Source organism: Cryptotermes secundus, unplaced genomic scaffold, assembly GCF_002891405.2.
Source record: "Cryptotermes secundus unplaced genomic scaffold, Csec_1.0 scaffold462, whole genome shotgun sequence".
Classification (NCBI taxonomy): Eukaryota; Metazoa; Arthropoda; class Insecta; order Blattodea; family Kalotermitidae; genus Cryptotermes; species Cryptotermes secundus.
In genome coordinates this window covers 212786-231817 of record NW_019724744.1, presented here as the reverse complement: position 1 = coordinate 231817, position 19032 = coordinate 212786, and the positions used below count along the sequence as shown (strand labels likewise).

At 39.2% G+C, this 19032-nt stretch overlaps 2 protein-coding genes across 5 annotated transcripts in view; one reads left to right on the top strand and one right to left on the bottom strand.

Annotated features, from left to right (window-relative positions):
- The window catches only part of LOC111862796 (PHD finger protein rhinoceros), a 39341-nt gene extending 31192 nt beyond the window's left edge, over positions 1-8149 (bottom strand). Inside the window, exons 1-5 of one of the 3 annotated variants that reach the window (XM_023848474.2) lie at positions 8008-8149; positions 7139-7185; positions 6883-6982; positions 6636-6796; positions 2766-2971 (exon numbers count right to left, since the gene is read on the bottom strand). In XM_023848474.2, the coding sequence (XP_023704242.1) occupies positions 2766-2971; positions 6636-6796; positions 6883-6931 (416 nt within the window). In that variant the 5' untranslated portion in view covers positions 6932-6982; positions 7139-7185; positions 8008-8149. Of the gene's footprint in view, positions 1-2765; positions 2972-6635; positions 6797-6882; positions 6983-7138; positions 7186-7307; positions 7976-8007 lie in introns of those variants that run through there. The other 2 variants (XM_023848476.2, XM_023848475.2) reach the window with 2 other exon arrangements.
- Positions 8150-8204: 55 nt separating this feature from the next.
- On the top strand, positions 8205-19023 carry LOC111862800 (NTF2-related export protein). Of its 2 annotated transcripts, XR_002842500.2 has the most exons (6): positions 8205-8368; positions 9846-9932; positions 10948-11092; positions 12037-12199; positions 13903-14097; positions 18942-19023. XR_002842500.2 is itself a non-coding variant. In XM_023848488.2 (5 exons), the coding sequence occupies exons 1-5, from the start codon at positions 8360-8362 to the stop codon at positions 18946-18948; spliced, it is 411 nt and encodes a 136-aa protein (XP_023704256.1). In that variant the 5' UTR covers positions 8205-8359; the 3' UTR covers positions 18949-19019. The 2 variants fall into 2 exon arrangements, 1 of the variants encoding a protein (XP_023704256.1); XM_023848488.2 differs by lacking the exon at positions 13903-14097 and having other exon boundaries at positions 18942-19019.
- The last annotated feature ends 9 nt before the right edge of the window (positions 19024-19032 follow it).

The window sequence follows — 19032 nt, the reverse complement described above, 5'->3', positions numbered from 1 at the left end:
TGTTATGCACATCTTTCAGATAATCCCCGTTCTCTTTCATGAAAGGTTTACTAGTTTCATGCCTTACACTGTTCAGATTATCTCCACTCATTTGGCTTGGATCCTCCTTCCTCTGACCAAATAATTTTAAGGAATCTTTTTCAAACCAAGCGTTACATGGTTTCAACTCACAACAGCCTACGTTCTCTTGAGCTGAACTTTAACGGTTTACCCTAATACAGGGAGGTTGTCTGAGAGCCTCTCAACTATCCTTTGGTTGCTGGGGCGAGAGGGACACAGGCTAGTTGCGTGATCTTGCACGCATGTGTTCCTACTCATGGTGCAGTTGACAGATCAACAGCCTATACATGTTACACTTCCTCCCCATCACCACCCCAACAGATCTCTGAAGCAAGCTCATGTGTTATGCGCCTGTCTACCGTAATCCCAGGTTCCTGCTTGCTATTGTATTAAACATTTAGTCATATTACTTCTAGTACAGAAATGCCATGCAAGAGTAACACATTGAAACAAGTGTCCATGTATAATACACATGTGAAAAGGAAGAAATCCAACATAAATTTTGGGATGTCACGGTTCCGTAACCATTCATACAATCACAGACAGAGAGACAAGGTCATTATTGGTAACATACAAAAGGAAGAAAGAGATTAAAATCTGACAAAGTGGATAATTTTCAGTCCAGTGTGATATACAAGTTTACAACACTTCAGTCTTTATTCGCCTTACATGTTTCAATTCAAAAGAATCATCCTCAGAGACGCACCACTACGATCAGGAAACGCTGTCACATAAGATGTTTTAAAAATAAGCACTTAAGCTATGAATAATGCTCACTATATAAATTTTTGTTATTATCTCAGTTATTTTTGATGTTTGCCTTAAGCATTCACAACGACGCTTCTTGAACTGTAGATTTACATATGATTCTGTTTCTTTTAAGCGTATTTGCTGGGTATTCTGATTGGGATTTCCCACTGCATGCAATATGATGTTCACTTTTCCATACAGTAGCTTCCCTATGTATTTAAAATTGTATTAAAATTTCTTTTGTATGTAAAAAATTAGTTATTATGTTAAAATATCGTGAGCCAACATTGGGTCATGTTGTTTTCCTCCTGATGGTGGAAGATGTCATTTATTTCTCTTCATTGTACGTTCTTATTGTTAGTCGTGTAGTTTACGTGCGTGCTGTGTCGTTTGTGCATATTGTTAAAACAACTTATGTAACAGTGTTTCCTGATCATAGTGGTGCACCTCTGAGGATGATTCTTTTGATTCGAAACATGTAAGGTGAATAAAGACTGAAGTGTTGTAAACTTGTATGTCACACTGGACTGAAAATTATCCACTCTGTAATTAAGAGTGTGATGGACCAGAATGAGACAAATCAAATTAAAATCTGATAATTATACGTAAAAATGCCACACATACACTGAAGAGACAGTGGATGAAACTGATGCTAGGTTAGAACATTCTTCTTGAAAAACGCTTTGCACGCAGAATACCGGGGTTTGAAGTTTCAGGTTTCAAGTTCACTCTTTTTTCCAGGAAGGGATTTCAACATATGATGTGAACATTCTATGGATGTTGAAAGAACAGGCACCATTTGTGACAAGTGCTGTGATCTCGGTATGTTTGATCTGTTTGCCTGTTGGCCCACCAACTATGATACAGGTTTTAACATGTGCAATACAAGATGACATAAGTGGCCCATGTACTTCTTTCCCAAATGGCTAAAGTACCTCTTTCTGGGAAGCTTTCAGATGACCGCCTCTGTGAATTCCCAAGCTCACTCATGTCCACATTTTCTGAAGCTACAAACAAGTATGGAATTTGAATCAGATACTGCACTTCAACTTTGGCATTATTTAGATTCTGAAGGTTGAATCTCTCCATATCAAGCTTTTGGAATGCTCAATTAATCAGTGCCTCTTACTCCCCAACCCCCAGACCCACGAGACAGTGGTCAGTATCATGGTCAAACCCTTTGAAAAACTGGACATCAATCACGTGAATGTAGTCTCTGTCCACCATGTCACAAATAAATCTGAACTGTCTTCTCCTATGTGATGCTGTGTAATCTGGTTGGCTGTTGCCAGTGTTTCAGAGAAATGTGTTGCCTCTATCTTCTACCCTGAAGATGGAGGCTGCTGGTTCCTCTGAAACAGTGGCAATGAACTACCAGACTTTGGCTGTCACAACCCAGAAGGGAGCACCCTTCATAATCACTACCAGGAAAACCCAAAGTCTCCCATGTGATTAACATGATCGTTATTTTATAAACACGTTAACCCTTTTAAGGAAACAGTCTTCTGGGATGTGGCACCGTGTAGATGTGGTGTTAACCGACGTCCCTCCAAAACGTCAGTTAACGCCACATCTACACAGTGCCACATCTCAGAACACTGCTTTCTTCATAGTCACCGCCGTGAAAACCTCAAATCTTACATATTAACCCTGTGCCTGCCAAACCCCACTTATAGACTACTTGGGGGGAGGGTAATGCAGTTGCCCAGAAAACCCGCAATACTTTTGCAGATTTCAGACTAACAGCCACAGGTGTAGACCATGCAAAAGTCTGTTCTTTCTGCTAGAAACCGTATATCACGCTTGATAACATATATTGACAGAAATACTGCACAAAGTGATTAACATCAAGCTGATCACTTGGGCTGTGGCAGTTTTAACACAAGTAAGCTTGGCTTATGGCACGCAGAGGGTTAATAAAACTTGCAAACATATGATGATCTCTTTCTACTCACAATTTAAACTCATGGTGTTGTGTTCTGCTGCCGGAGCACTGGTTCACAGTGACAGTGGGTTCAGGTAGAGAGTCTGGGTTCACAGGCACCTGCACGCCCCGTTCCCACTCTTGCTTCCACTGATCTGTGATCACCCAATACTCATCCGGTGACAGTGGTTCTGAATCGGGTAGTTTCATCGCACTGATCAGGTCCTTTCTGAACAACTGAACAGCAAACCAGCAGCATTAGTACACTCATAAACTATGCTGAACATCAGGACATCAATTTTAATAAAATAACAATTATTCAGTACTAGAACCTGCAGGGTTGACACAGTAAACAGAAAAACCAATCACCAGACTTCATTCCTAGCCAGTTCAATTCAGCTCACACTATTGAAACTAACATCCTTTACTCTCAGATGCCTTCTTTTCTGAGCATAGTTTGGGTTCAAAACCAAACACCATGATTCCCATAGCTTCTGAACAGCTGACAGGGGCATCAGAGTTCTAATTATTTTAAGGTAAATGTGTATTTCTACAAGCATACATGTTTAGTGCTGACATCTACACATACTTAACTATGTCATACACGGTATCCTGATGCTGCGTGCTGCAACACTTAGACACTACAATAAAGTATACTTGACAATATGCTTCATGGGGTTAAGCCTTTGTTTAATACAAGTGAAACACAGAGAAAAATAACTGTTCTACTAAAGTGCACATTTATGACAGAAGTTGTTTCACTTTTGTTTTGTGCTGCTCTTCCATGAACCCTGTGCATGCTGCACGGCTGATGGTAGCAAAAACGCACACAAACAGCATGACGACGTACTTAAAAAATGACAGTTCATGTGGAATAATGTATTAAGCTATGGGTGCATGAGTTTCTAGGTGTGGGTTGCTGTAGATACAAATCAAGTAATTAAGATGACTGGGATCATGGAGTGAAGACCATAATCTCAGTATCTACAGCTCTGAGAACCTTATATCCCATGTATTTACCATTTAAACACTCAGACTACACAGCAGTGAATGTCAGGGTGATTAGTGAATAATTAATTGAAAAAAAATGCGGAAGGAAAAGGTCATACCCCAATCTGAGGTACTATCCCAGGATTTTCGTGGAAGGACCGAGGAAAAACTTGTCAGGACAGCTGGTGTCCTGGCCAGGATCCAAACCAGTCGCCTTTTACCATGTGAGTCAACTTTCTCAGTACTTCAAATCTCAAACCAACCATCATATATAGCAGAATGAAAGCCACACATGGTGACACATGCTTATCGAAACTTCATAGTAGGCACGTGCGTGATGTGATGCTGTGGCCACATCAAATGCATCATGCCCATACTGTCCTGCAGAAAGTTGCCATGTGACCTTGGTTAACCTTACTGTGACTCCGCAAATGAGCACACTAGTGAGGTCCATACGTACGTGGTATACGACAAAGCGTGAGTACTCTGGTGCCACTCAGCTGGCATGTGAAATTAAATGTGTGTATCCTGACACATGCAGGGCCTCACTGGCCTCATATGGTGCACATTCAATAATGTGACTCATTTAAGCAGCAAGCAATACAGACACTTTATAATGGAACAACTGATTTCAATTGAGGCACCCTCATATGACATAAGCTGGCTCATGAGGTTTCTGTTTACATCTTCGCCCAAAGACTACCTCTCCTGATATGAGTTTCCTCAGTTCCTCCATACAAATGCTATGACAGTACCTCAAATTTGGTCATAACAACTTCCTTCCATACACATTCTTAAACCGTTCTTCACTGATCATCCTATCATTCAATACTATACAGTCTCAGATAACGACAGCACCATTAAATGAACCTTACATATATCTGAAATACCCTTATATTACCCTAGTGTGCCTGTCTTGATCCCAGAAGTGCTCAGTGCACAGCAAAATTCCCCATCAAAATTTTGTATTTTGTTTTTCTATGTGAGCTACAAGTACAGCCCAACATACATTCCTCAAATTAACTACCCTAATAATAACTTCTAGTGACATAATTTTGGAGCACAGTAATGTAGTCAGTTGAGGCACTATGCTACATGCTGGTAGGTTGTGGGTTTGATTCCCGATGAGGTCACTGGATTTTTCAATTGACCTAGTCCTTCCAGCTGCACTACGGCCCTGGGGTCCTCTAATAGAAATGTGTACCAGGAATCTTCCTGAAGGTAAAGGGCAGCCAACATGTAAGGGCTGACAACCTCACTGTCATCTGTGAGCTGAATGTCTATAACATGTGGGAGCCTCGTCATCTCACAACCCTATGGGCCTCCATGGTCTGTTACAGGGATAGCTTTACCTTTTACCCTATTTAAATTAATCTCACTTAAGTCCAATATTTATTGTAGAATTTCCTTTCCTATCATGGCTCAATCTGTGGTTTTCCTCCAGAGAAACAAACAATATTTAACACTGCAGAACAACAAACAAAGGTCTTGTTTAACCAGTAAAAAAAAAAAAGTAAAGTAAAGCTATCCCTGTACCAGGTCGTGAAGGCCCATAGGGTTGTGAGACGTTGAGGGTCCCACATTATCTAGACAATCGGCTCAAAGATGGCAGTAAGGTTGTCAGCCTTACATGTCGGCCGTGCTTTACTCCCAAGGAAAATTATTTAATTAATTCCTGGTACTCATTTCACTACCAAACAACTGCCAGCAGGAATTCAGCTTCACAATAACATTTATATTGTGCACAATGTGACATTAGGAATGCTGAACCCCTGCATGCAATGACACACGAACTGAATGCAAAGCTGGAAATGTTTAACACTAGTTTTTCTGCACAGTATTCTGCATTCCTTAAGTTTGTTCTTTATCATAATTTATGTTACTGTTGTTGCCAAAATGAAAAAAATCACAAATCTAATGCAAATACAATTACAGGGCTAGATCACTACGCCAAGCAGTCAAAACATCTTAGTAGCCAGAGCAAGAAAGACATCACTTCTCAGCTTCAAGTATACAGTTACTCCTCATGTGACAGCTGAGTTCCAAACAAAATCACAGTCGATGAAATTACATAATTCAAACACAAATAAATACTACACAGAAGGTTTCCATATCTCCCAATGTGTGGCAGCACTAAATGCATTGGAAATGGTGGAAATGGTTGAACTTCTGGGCAAAATATTCCCTTCTCCGCTCCCTGCCAGCAAGCAATTGATATTAGAGCAAATGCTATTAACTGAAATAAGTCTAAATTAGTTGAGTACATTAAAATTAAATTGCATTTTTAAAACTCCCATATGACAGACACAACACACAAGACCAAGCAATGTGAATACCATTGAACATATAACCACATGGCACATGGAAGTTCTTCTAGCTGACATTAGTGGCACTGCCTGTCATACCCCCACACACAGATGCCATTACAGTAAAGATCAGGTGAATTTGAGACCATGTTACAATATATGCATCTGAAATCAATCACCCATCGAACTGATATGCCACCTAACATGACTCCCATGCAAGAACAAAAGTGAAAACATGTTGTTCTGATTCTGTATTGCTTCTGTAAGTTTCTCTCATGCAATTGGCAGGTTCATGTAATCAGTACACCCCCATTTCCCATATGTGTTGGGCAAGTGAGAGTATACTCCACAGTATTTCGGTTCATGCAAAAAAGGGATTTACATTTGTAAAAGTTCTGGTATAATTAAAAATTTGAACACTTTAACCTTTATGTAGGAATAAGGAACATAAAACTTCTGAACACAAAGCCCAGCAGAATTAACAAAAACATCTCCTGGTCAAACTGAGAAAAGAAAGATAAAACATTACAAATGGCTGCACAGCAACATTTTGCTAGAAACAGCCACACAATTGATCCACAATGTAATGACAGCTCAAGACTTACCTCTGCTGGAGCTTCCGTTGCGCTGCGGTTGTAAATGCTTGAGATCTTGAGATCATTAAGTGGACGTGGAGTCCATACAGCACCTGCTGCAGCAGCATCCATGGCAGTCGCTTCTTCTTCTTCCGCCGTCGGCGGACGACATTTGCGCCGCTTGGCAGGGACTGGAAAATTTTATAATCATATATATTTGTGCCCAAATGCTCTAAGGTGCAAAGCACAAACAGCACACACAAAAAAAAATACTTACTAGGGCCATCATCTGTTTTATTTGGTTGGCGTTTGCCTCGTTGTGACATTCTGATCTGATAAAACTAAATATACATGGATATCTGCTGCAGCATCACAACCTAGAAAGGCATAAAAAAACAAACAAACAATTTATGAAATGTTCAATACTAATATGACTACATATTTCCAATTTTCCAATTATAATGTAGCATTTATAATGTTGCTTACTCTATTGTTAAGAAATAGAAATCTGATCCAAAAGTTGTAATACTTACTACATACTTGAAGCTGTACTTAAGGAAGGTGCAGGGATATGATGTACCTACAAAATTGGATCACTATTACTTGGAGTTGTGTCACTTAATCACTATTACTAATTAATAACATGTTATACATCTCTCTGTATTTATAAAAGCCCCTAATTTTAAAGTATTTACTACACACTGGTTAGTTTTCATGAAGCATTGCATCTGACATCAGGCATCTAATCTTAATGTTCATTCAGAAGCTGAAGCATTAAAACACAAATGTCACTCTCAGACACACTTTAAACTGTAACTTGGTCGTATACACAACACACACAATCACTATTTTACACTTAATATACCATAAACTTGGTAGGCTGATTGCAGAGCAGACTGTCTTCAATGGATGGTGCCTCCCTAGACATGGATGTAAACATTGGCCATACTTTCTAAATTCAAGCACATAACTCGATAATATCGCGAAATATAACAACGGTATATCACCAGGAATATCGCAAACGAACATTATTTCACGCAAATTTAGTGCAAAATGATAATTTAAGTTACATTTCAATATCGCGAATCGTGCCCACGGCCCAACTTTAGGCCTAACGACATTGACAACACAGATGGCAGCACCTGCAGCGATGTTTCATTAATCTTTGGTTGCATAGATGAACGATTGAGAGACATCATTATTGATCTATATTGTTTATTTTGATGTTGCATCTACTTACTGAACGAAATTTTTGACTATGCTAGAGGCAAATATCAGCAATAAGTCGCACTTCTGTCAAGTTCATGAAAGGATTTGAAGGTAGGATTCATGTCTCTGTCATCAGCCTAACCAACATGTCCTCATTAGAAATTCTGCTTCTTGTAACGAGCCACAGACTCACCGTAACAAGCACATCCGAGCTATATATAAATCTAGAAGTATTGTAGATGAATATCACCTACACCAACAATTCTCCAAAACCACGAACACGGTAAAATATCAACATAAAACTGGATACCATCATTTGGCGCCATCATGCCTGAAAAAATAACTGTAGAAGTTGAGGTCACGTGATCATTGATCGCGAGATCTCACGAGTTCCGAGACATTTTGGGATGCTGTGCGCAGAGTGAGCGTGTGGTATAATTTGGTATTTAATTGTAATTAATTAGGAAACAGCTTGTGTCGAATATCCAAAGTTTAACTTGTAAGGTATACGTCATTCCTCGGCTATAGTTGCGACATTAAACGTCATGGAACAGGTTTGTGAACTAATTAGCAATGGTATTTTACATGTTACATTATATTTTCCTAACCTTCATTATATAAATATGTAACATTTTATATGAAAATTGAGGTTTTCACAGCGTTAACGATTCCTCTTATGGGATTCTGGGGCTTCAAACCGTATAGTCTGGTAGGGGGTTACGAAACTACTCAACGTTTCGGAAGACCATACTGCCTTCATCTTCAGGGTGGAATTGAGTTGCGGTGGGATAGTGATGACTTATGTAAGAGAAAATGGCGGTGAAAAGTGGGTCAAGGGGCACAGCAGTAGCATCTCATAAATAGATGAGATGGGACTGGAGTAGGTCAGTGGCAATGATAAGCCAAGTTGCGCAACAGTGGATCGAGGTTATGCAACAGTAAGGAAAGCAGTGTTTCTTCGTGCCGTGCCTAGCCGAGCCGAAGCGCGCTGGTTGCTACACAGCAGCAACGCCTCTGTAAACACGGCGACTACGCAACAGTGATGCGAGGTGTATTTTCCACTGTCCAACTGGAATGCCTAAGGAGTCAGTTGAAATATAGCAGCCACTGAAGCCAGTTAGTATTCGGAGTATTTGGCGGAGTTGAAGTCTAGCAGTTAAAAATTGTTGGATTGTATCGAATGAATGGAATCAAGACAGTTGAAGCCTGGAAGTGACTACGGCAGGAGAAGTAATAGAGATACCGAAGTTGTGAGTAATGTAATTGTGGATAAAAGTGTGCAGTAAATTTGCCAGATCCGAGACCAGCGTGATGTTAGTTGTCATGTCACACAGCCAACACATTACAGTATATATATTGTGACGAATATGACCATTGCTAGGCAGCGGCTCAGTGTACGCATTAGAGCAAGCTATGTTCTCTGTGGACCATACTACAGCTAGTTGCTAGGTAGCACAGCAATTCTGATGGAGGAAGAAGTATTTTCAGTATGATCCACACCATGCCCAGTGCTAGGCAACAGAACTGTTAACATGTAGCTGTAACAATATGCTACAGGAATAGAAGGTGTTTTTTATATGGACTGTGCCACCACCATTTCCAGAATAACTAAGAGTGAAATTAACAGAATTGGACCTGGTGCAGTTGAGAGTACAAGGACAAAAATGGAGCATGTCCTAGTGATTTGTGAAATGGGTAGATTAGCAGTAGTGCTATAATTGATTGTAGTTTTGAAGTAGTGCCAATAAACCCAATCATCAAATCCAGAACCCGTTATTCATCACGGCAAACCCCGTGCACTTGACAATATACATATGAATTGTAAAGTTTCCTTTTAATATGGTATACGTGCTGAAGATGGTCTTCTGTGATGGAAGCATATTCTTTGCTGTGACAACCAAAAATCTATTTCTGGTTCTTATGTTCCAGGGACCTAAATGTTTGTAAAACGTCTCTGCAGTTCACTGTTCATAAAATGTTCCTGTACAATCATGAAAAAATTCACAATTCTGTCATTATTGCTGTTGGCAGGAGCTGAAGAACAAGATTGACCAGGCATGCCACACCGCGGAGGAATTCACCAAGTTGTACTATGAAAGCGTGGACAAGAGGCGCCATGTGAGTACTACTGCATAAAGATTATGAACAGTTCATTACAATTTACTTTACAAGGCAAGATGGCTTAAGGAGTAAAGCCTCCAAGGTGAGAAGTTTGAATCTCAGCCAGGACACTGATTAACCTGATTGAGGTTTTTCATGGTCTTCCTCAAATGCCAGGACAGTGTCTTAACCCTCTTGATTGTCAAGCCTTACCACAGAACTACCTGCAAGAAATGCCAATGCTGTTTCATACAGTTGCCCAGGAAAAGCCACAAGTCTTTCCTCCAGTGACTTGAACAGCAGCAAGTATCTTCAAGCAATGCACCCTGCTGTGTTAATGTATCGCAGATGTTATACCACTAAGATCAATAAACTCACTATACACACTTGATGTGAATAAAACTATTGAGAGTTGTGTTGTGATAGATAAAAACATTCGTAATATCAGTAAATAGGGGGCTTGCAGTAGCATAGTTGGTTGAGGCATTATGCTACAAACCAGAAGGTCGTGGGATCAAATCCCAATGAGGTGGATTTTTTCAATTGACCTAATCCTTCCAGCCACACTGTGGCCCTGGGGTCAACTCAGCCTCTAACAGAAATGAGTACCAGGAATATTCCTGGGGGTAAAGGGTGGCTGGCGCACAAGACTGAGAACCTCACCACCATCTGTGAGCCAATTGTCTAGAAAATGTGGGAGCCTCAACAACTCACAACCCTGTGGGCCTCCATGGCCTGTTTCAGGGATAGCTTTACTTTACATTTTTAACAGTAAATATGTTTCATGTGAAAGTAAGTCAGTTTTTTGACTGTAGTTTTAAATCAAGTACCCCAGCTGATTTAGTTGTGCGGTGTGCAAAGGGTTAAATAAAGCCAAAATTTCTTCCTTCCACCTTCTTTCCAAATCATTATTTGCCACCATCCAGTTGTTCAATATTATATAGTCTGAATTACTGATACAGTGTTAATAAATTACAAGTAAATACTAACCATGGTATTAAGAATATGTGACAGCAGGATTTGCTTGTTGCAGCTGATGTCACGGTACTATTTGGACACCGGGGTCCTAGTATGGAATGGAAATGGGACTGTTGGCAAAGAACTGATTCAGAAGTTTTTTGAAGGGTTACCACCTTCAGAACACACACTCACGTCTCTGGATTCTCAGCCTGTACTCGGTGAGCACCTTTATAGTAAATTAGTCCTCCAGAGATTTGAATCTCAGAGAACCTGTTATCCCACAGACCCAAAGACAAGTCTAGAGTATCCTCTAGGCATGTGAAAGAATGCCTTTTGCAGTTCAAGGCTAGATGAAAACAAGAATTTGGAAATACTTTGAGAAATAGAATTTTCCTTACAAAACCAATTTTGCCACTGTAATCACAATTTATAACACTGATTTCTTGCAGAAATAGAAATGCAGTGTGGGCAGAGAGGGAGGGATATAACTTTACCTGTGCTAACCTCATGAATCATGAGAATGACCAGGCATGTTGCATGTCAGTATGCAGAAGACATTTATCTGCAGAGTTCTAGAACTTTGAGTTGAAAATCAATATTGAGATTGAGTTATCTTTTGTCTTTGTTCTGTCTCAAAAATTGCACATCCCTAGTATCTTTTGGTAGTTGATAGCACTCTCTTTCCATATTCTGTTCTTTTGCTTAAGGCTGAAGTCTTCCCTCTCTCTTTATCTGTATCACTTTATTCCATGCTCTGCTTACTCTTCTGTCCTAAAGATGAAGGCAGCATGTTCCTCCAAAACAGTGATAATGATGCACCAGACGGTGCAGCATCACATCCAAGAAGTAATCTTCATACTCGATCGCATTAGAGCCTCAAATCTTCATTACGATTTTGTTGCATAATGAGCTCTTTTGGTTATATCTGTGGTACCAAAAAAAAAAAGGTAAAGTTGTCCCCCATGCTTTACTATGCCATGAAGGTGTATGGGGTAGTGTATGTATAGATATCTGCATGTCATCTGTAATACGTTCGGAAGGACAGGAACTAAATTTAACTCTCTTACCTTCAACATATGCTTCCAAAGACCACTCCCCAGAAGGCTTTAGGATGGGACAAAGTATTAAAATGTATAAAACGGTTTCACTGATATTATTTCAGATGTAGCTGTGGCCAATCAGCTGACATTCTTGATTCTTGCTTGTGGATTTGTAAAATTCCAAGACAAGGTGTCACGCCCATTCCAGCAAAATTTTACAGTAACAGCTCAGGGAGACAAATGGAAGATAGTAACCGACTGCTTCCGTCTGCAGGAGCCAGTCAGGTATGTATCCCACAAAACTGTCTTGTAGCAGGTTCAAACAAACCATCTTCCCTTACACACTGACTGTAGCACAGATGTTGAAAAATATGGTCACCAGTGACAGTCCTGAAGCTTTAACTGTCAGCTGTTCTCCAACTTAATGTTCAGAAGCTGTTGGAGGGGCAGACAGGAAAATAAAGAATCAGAGTGATGGAATACTGGTTAAGGTGATGGGAAACAGATTAGACAAATACATTAGGGGACACACTTGAACAAAGGGGGAACAGCTGAATGATCGAAAGCAAGCAGGAATTGGAAGAGTCGAACATGGAGTCTATTTGAGAATGGAAAGAATAAGTAAAAGATGTGTTGTAGCAAAGAGGAAGACTGGAACCATATATAGAGGTGTGAAGGCACAAAGATATGAAAGGACATAACTTTGAACAAGATGGTTAGGATCAATGCAGGAAAAGGTATTATGAGGATAGTAGGATGCAGGAATAAAGAGCAATGGCAGAAAATAGGAATAAAGGTAAAGTTATCCCTGTGCTTGCCTACTTAACACTTTGTGGACCGGCAATTTAAATATTTAAGTCACCCTGCGGGCCGGCATTTTTATATCTACTACCCTTACTTGTGCGCTGTTCAATTTAAAAATTAATATAAAATCTCCTAATTAATTTTATGAACTAAAATTTTTGAGAAAACTTACCAATGCTTCTAGAAGTGCTTGAGGGTGTGATATTTCTCTAAACATTCCCCTCTGTGAAGTGGCATTACACAAAACTTGCAATGTAGGCAGTCCTACTCCTTTTCTTGTGAACTGCACAAACACGGCATTGCCTAGAAGGCAATTTAAATATTTAAGTCACCCTGCGGACCGGCATTTTTATATCTACTACCCTAACTTGTGCACTGTTCAATTTAAAAATTAATATAAAATCTCCTAATTAATTTTATGAACTAAAATTTTTGAGAAAACTTACCAATGCTTCTAGAAGTGCTTGAGGGTGTGATATTTCTCTAAACATTCCCCTCTGTGAAGTGGCATTACACAAAACTTGCAATGTAGGCAGTCCTACTCCTTTTCTTGTGAACTGCACAAACACGGCATTGCCTAGAAGGCAATTTNATCTGTTGACCAATACTCTTTCAGATTATCCCTCCTTGTATGGCCCATTAGAAAGATAATTGCAAAAAATTTTCTCATTTCTGCTGAAGTGACATCCACCCACTTCAGTGCCTTATAACTTCTGTCATAATGTTCACGGTGTTGGAGATAGTATCTGTTAGTTTCCTGACATAGCATGTCAAAGAAACTATCTCCAAAAAACAGTTCCGCTACTTCAGACACTTGCATTGGGTCCGATGGAATTTGCTTCACCCCTGGATTTCCAGTAAACTGTCCCAAAGCAGGCGTTTTGTCTACTTTTCCCCATGTGGCTGTCCCCGAAATATTGCTACCCGCACATTTGTCGGAGCTATGGTCACTTTCACTATCTGTGGTCACAATTTTTTGTCCGCCCCTGCCACACTCACTATCAGATTGTGAGTTGCTATCACTAGCAGACTCACAAGGGACATCAGATAGCTCATCATAGAAGAAGTCAGATATTTCTTGTTCTCCAAGAAATCGCTTGGGTGTCAACCACTTTGGTCTTTGATCCATATTGAACTACTGACTGACAGCTTGAAGAAATAAAGGCATTTATTTTCCTTTGCAGGGGCATAGAGTTACAGCAAGGTCTAGTAACTGATTGGTCAGCACATTCCAGAGCCTTATAACGCAGCTGCAAGCAGCTACGTGCTAGCTAGGTGGAGCCAGAGAGATGTATAGTGTGTTGCAACTTATCGTGTTTTAAAAACCCGTTAACACACGAACGGTCCACCATGTTTAAAAGCGAAAAACCTTTTAAAGGGTGCGTGGTCCGCAAAGTGTTAAGCACTACGCCATGAAGGTGTATGGGGAGTGGATATGTAGATCCACATTTTCTTGACCTTGGCACTAGTCAGAGGCGAGTGGTTAGATTCATGCCCTAACCGCTTTACATCCGAGGAAAGATGATGTAAATTTTAATTGTTTGTGTGGGATATGTCTCAGATAATGTATCCTAAGGGTTAAATGTGTCAAAAGTTAAAATATAGTGGTTAAATGAAATTAGTTAAAATGGAATTCTGATTTTTTAAATAGATGAAATTGGGGGGGTCATGAACTCCACATGTGAGCAGTCACATCCTCACACCAAAAATAACTTTTGTGTGTCTAATAAACATAAAAAAACTATGAAGCCCATCTGCACTACCTAATAACCAATACCCCAAACAACCCATCCCCCCATTTTAATTCAGTTTTTATTTAATTTTATTTTGCCACTAGATTTTAACTTGTAGCATACATTGTTTGAGACATATCCAACACAAAAACTTTAAAATTGTTATTGTAATAAAGTAAAGTAAAAAGTAAAGCTATCCCTGTACCAGGCCGTGAAGGCCCATATAATTAATTCCTGGTACTAATTTCATTAATGATAAAGATAAAAAAGGGTAAAGCTGTCCCTGTAACAGGCTGTGGAACCCCACAGGGTTGTGAGACATCAAGGCTTCCACGTTTTCTAGACATTCTGCTTACAGATGGCAGCAAGGTTGTCAGCCTTATGCACCAGCCACCCTTTACCCTCAGGATGATTCCTGATACCAATTTCTGTTAGAGGCTGAGTCAATATAAGGGCCATAGTGAGGCTGCAAGGTTAGGTCAAATGAAAAATCCAATACTCTTAATGGGAATCGAACCTGCAACTTTCCAGCAATAATGTGTAATTATAAAACCAACTGATGATCTTGATAGATCAAAACCCGTAGTGGGATGAGAATAGAATAACCTCAATATTAGGCATTTTGAATCAATTTATGATAAACTTGTTGATGGCCCCTAAGTCTAGAGTCTACCTTTGATACTCCAAAGCACAACTATAACATATTTAATAGGGTGTGGGCATCATTGATGATCTTCACCACACGCGCTTCCAATCGCATCGGGGTCACCAATGTGGGATGTCATATTCAGTATTCAGTTTGATAATTAACTTTCTGGAGTTCTGGAAATTCCATGCATTCATTTGTAGCACTGAGGAAATGGGAGACCACGTCCAGCATTTGAGGTTCTTGCCATAGTGGTTATGGAAAGTTGTATCTTCAGGGATATAACACTGTGTTGTCAATGGAAAGTCGCCATCTTTAGGGTCAAGAATATGCCAAGCAAGAAACCAGCAGGAAACAGGTGGCTCTGCTTTGTCCTCTGAAATGTCAGTTGACTTTTGATGGACTGCATCACATTTTATCCCAGAAGTTAAGAATCTTCATATCCAAATATTTTATTCAATAAATGATACAAACTCCATCCTAAGTGCAAACAATATATATTTATATGTCTTTGATCTTGTTCTTTCTACACTACACGTAGCACACGTAGTACAGACAAGCAGCGGCACTCACACAAGAAGACTACATTAAATAACACCTGTACAGTGTGAAAACAAGAACTAGCCGCTCCAGCACTTAGACATAGGGCGAGTAACCCTAAGAATTTTAAATTTTAAATTTAAAATTTAGAGAAAATTTTAAAAGGTTTTAAAAACATCATAACTAAAGATTTTTAGAGTGCTACTACAAGAATATCGGGTTTGACGTGTGCAACATAATCTACATACCAGACACATATCAACGATGTAGATGTTGATAATACGAAGAATGTGACATTGTGTTTTTAAATGTTAAGTTTTAGACTGGGTTCAGTGTGGCAGCAACGTTAAGAGTATACACCTGATGATGGCCGATAGAGGCCGAAACATGTAGTATAGAAAGAACAAGATCAAAGACATATAAATATATATTGTTTGCACTTAGGACGGAGTTTGTATCATTTACCGTGTAGAGTGCAACAGGATGCTTAAATATAATATTTTATTCAACTTTACTTCTGCTTTAAACTGACATATTTTGCCGATATGTTATGCCTAGACTGCAGTGTAAAACAAACAATTTACAACAAGAATAAACTGAACTTGCATGCCAGTCACAGGTGGGAGCTATAGCAAGGTGACAAAAAAACAATGATCTGCCTTCTTCTGGTGACCAAAATATTTGCCTGGCTACAGATTTTCAAAATATTTACAACCCCAGAATAGAGCCCACTGAAAATATTTACTAAAAATTACCCTGTAAATGTAAAAACAGCACTAGAAACAATGGGCATGGCTGCCAGAAAAAAACTCTTACGATTTGTAAGGAAGTAAACTTCTAGCAGGCTGCATGATATTACATCTCAGAAGTCACTACCATGTCCTCAAATCTCATACGAAGATTCATGTTTTATAAATTTTAACACTTTCTTCGTTTTTTACTTCTGGCAGAACTGAAGTAGAAGAAGGCATAGTTTTACCACACTGAGCCTGTAAAAAGTATATTGCCAGTAACCCTTAGTGATAATGGTCACCTTCAGTGTACTGGCTTTCTGATTTTATGCATATATAACTGCAAACATTTCACAAACAATATTCCCAAAGTCTTTTTAGAATTGGCATCACATTACCGAGCTCCTCTCAGTGGACATAAAATCAAGACTCGAAACCCCAGATTTGAACTTAAAAATATTTTCTTGTTATATTTAGCTTCTAATAAAATTTAATACTAAATCTGGATACCTCAGTCATTACAGTGACGAGGCTGTGGGCCTTACAACTGAAAAATCAAAGATCATTTCTCTTACACCTGACATCCTACCCAATGGATACTGAGAGCTTTTCCTCTGAGGCATGAAGCTGACAACTCACCTCTATGTGGAGCTCAGTTTAAGCATGCACAAGAGCTATACTTACTCTCCCCCATAATACATCTCCATAGTATGGTGCTTAATTAAGTGCAAGGACAACCAGTTGAAATCTAAGTGTATGATGTCAGTTGTGTCTTTCTGAATTCATGACAAGCACATAGTTCTTCATTACAGTCAACTCCAGATTGTACAGGCTAATGGTGGGATAAGATGCGGAAATGGTGCAAAAACACAGAGAATACAAGAAAACAGAAGCATATGCCTATTGACAAAAAAATGTACAAACACTTCTCAGCTTAATGGCTTTTTATAAAAAAAAACAAATAGAAAATTGCATTCTTGTTTATTGTTAATAAATACAATGTAAATTTTTAATTGCACTTCTCACATTTATAAGTAAATAATTGAACACGTCTGCTCAACAAGTGGAAGCACGTGGCTTGCACTGTTTCACTCATGCACTCCCAGGTGAGAGACTGCTTGTCAAATTGAATATCCTGAAGACAGTGACCTAAATGTTACCCACTTGTTTCCAGTTTTCTGTTTCGTTTGTGTATTGTCATTTAATTACATTCTTATAGGCAACAGACATTTCACAAGAAGACTCGTGTTTTCACACTTGTAACGTCATCAGTGTGTCTATATGATTCCTTCTTCATTCCCACTACTCACATCCTCATACTTTTAGAAAACCCATTTCAACCACCACACTGGCTGGTAAAGATTGAAAAAGGATGAAAACCTGCTTCACGCATGATTACAAATACCAGTGTACCAAACTAAGTGGCATCGCATCCCAGAAGACAGTGATATCGACCTCCGTGGGAACCTCAAATCTTACATGGTTCACACCTGTCCCGTGTTTGTGAAAATGTTGAGTTCTACAAATAGATCGAATTTACTGTATTACAAAACTTTATCCATTAACCCATTATCAACACTGTCTCCAAGACATGGTCAGAAACTCTCTCACTCTTAGATTGTGATAGTATTTTGTCTGTCATCAGCAAATGGCAGGCTNCATTGGTGTGTAGCTGCATGGTTAAATAGGGTGCCATTAACAATATATTCAAGGACTTACGTTTTGTCATAACTGAAGACTGAACACACACTCTGAGGAAGAAACTGTTTAGTCAGGGAAGACAATTGAGCCTCACCACAGTTGCCAGTAAATTTGAGACTGGAATCAAAAGTATGGTGCTTGGGAAATATGTTGACTGAAATTCTAGGGTGCATTTCAACACCATGTAGCTTGGTAGGGAGATGGCCCACTTGTCTGCTTAGCCTTCTGTCCTGTTTCATGAACGTAAAAGTCCATACAAAGACATTACACATACCTTCTCATATATGACTGGCCATGATGTTCCCTTGGAATTGAAATCAACTGTGCTTGGTGGATCACTGTTGGTTAATCAATTCTGAACAATGGTGAAGTCCCTCTGACCAGTAAAATGGGCATTTTGCATTTAGGCCCCCATTATGTGTAGCATTATTTTGTTGAAGATACTGCCTGTAAAGTTTTAATGTATGGAGATGATCTCCATAAATTACTGAAATTTAAGCAAAAGTTGTTAGAGCCATCTTAAAAAAATTGAAACTCACTCGAAGCCTCTGTGAAAGGCTGCTATTTTTGGAGCTGAATGTCAATGTTCACCAGGCATCGACATATGACGGCTAAGTTCTAAAATACTGAGTATCGATAAAATCTGTCTTAATCGTTTAGGCGCTGGTGAGGTGCACAATCATAAATACAGCATTCCCAAACCAATTTTTTTTGTATTCTGGGACTCATAAATCCATCAAAATCTCAAAAATGATTTCTTTCATAATGACAGTATTTTCTCATAACATGCTACATATATGAGAAAGTAACAATATGCAGTTGTGTTCTGTTTTATGAAATGCAGAGTGTACATTATTAAATTTTCTTTGCAGGTTGTGACTGGAATGCTGCCCACGTTTATTGATGGAATATTATATGTATATAAAGCTATCAATAAATTTCACAAATAACTGAGTTTTTTTT

Coding starts and splice junctions, on each gene's coding strand:
- LOC111862800 (XM_023848488.2), top strand. Junction 9,933..10,947: donor GCGTGGACAAGAGGCGCCAT/GTGAGTACTACT, acceptor TGCTTGTTGCAG/CTGATGTCACGGTACTATTT. Junction 11,093..12,036: donor GGATTCTCAGCCTGTACTCG/GTGAGCACCTTT, acceptor ATATTATTTCAG/ATGTAGCTGTGGCCAATCAG.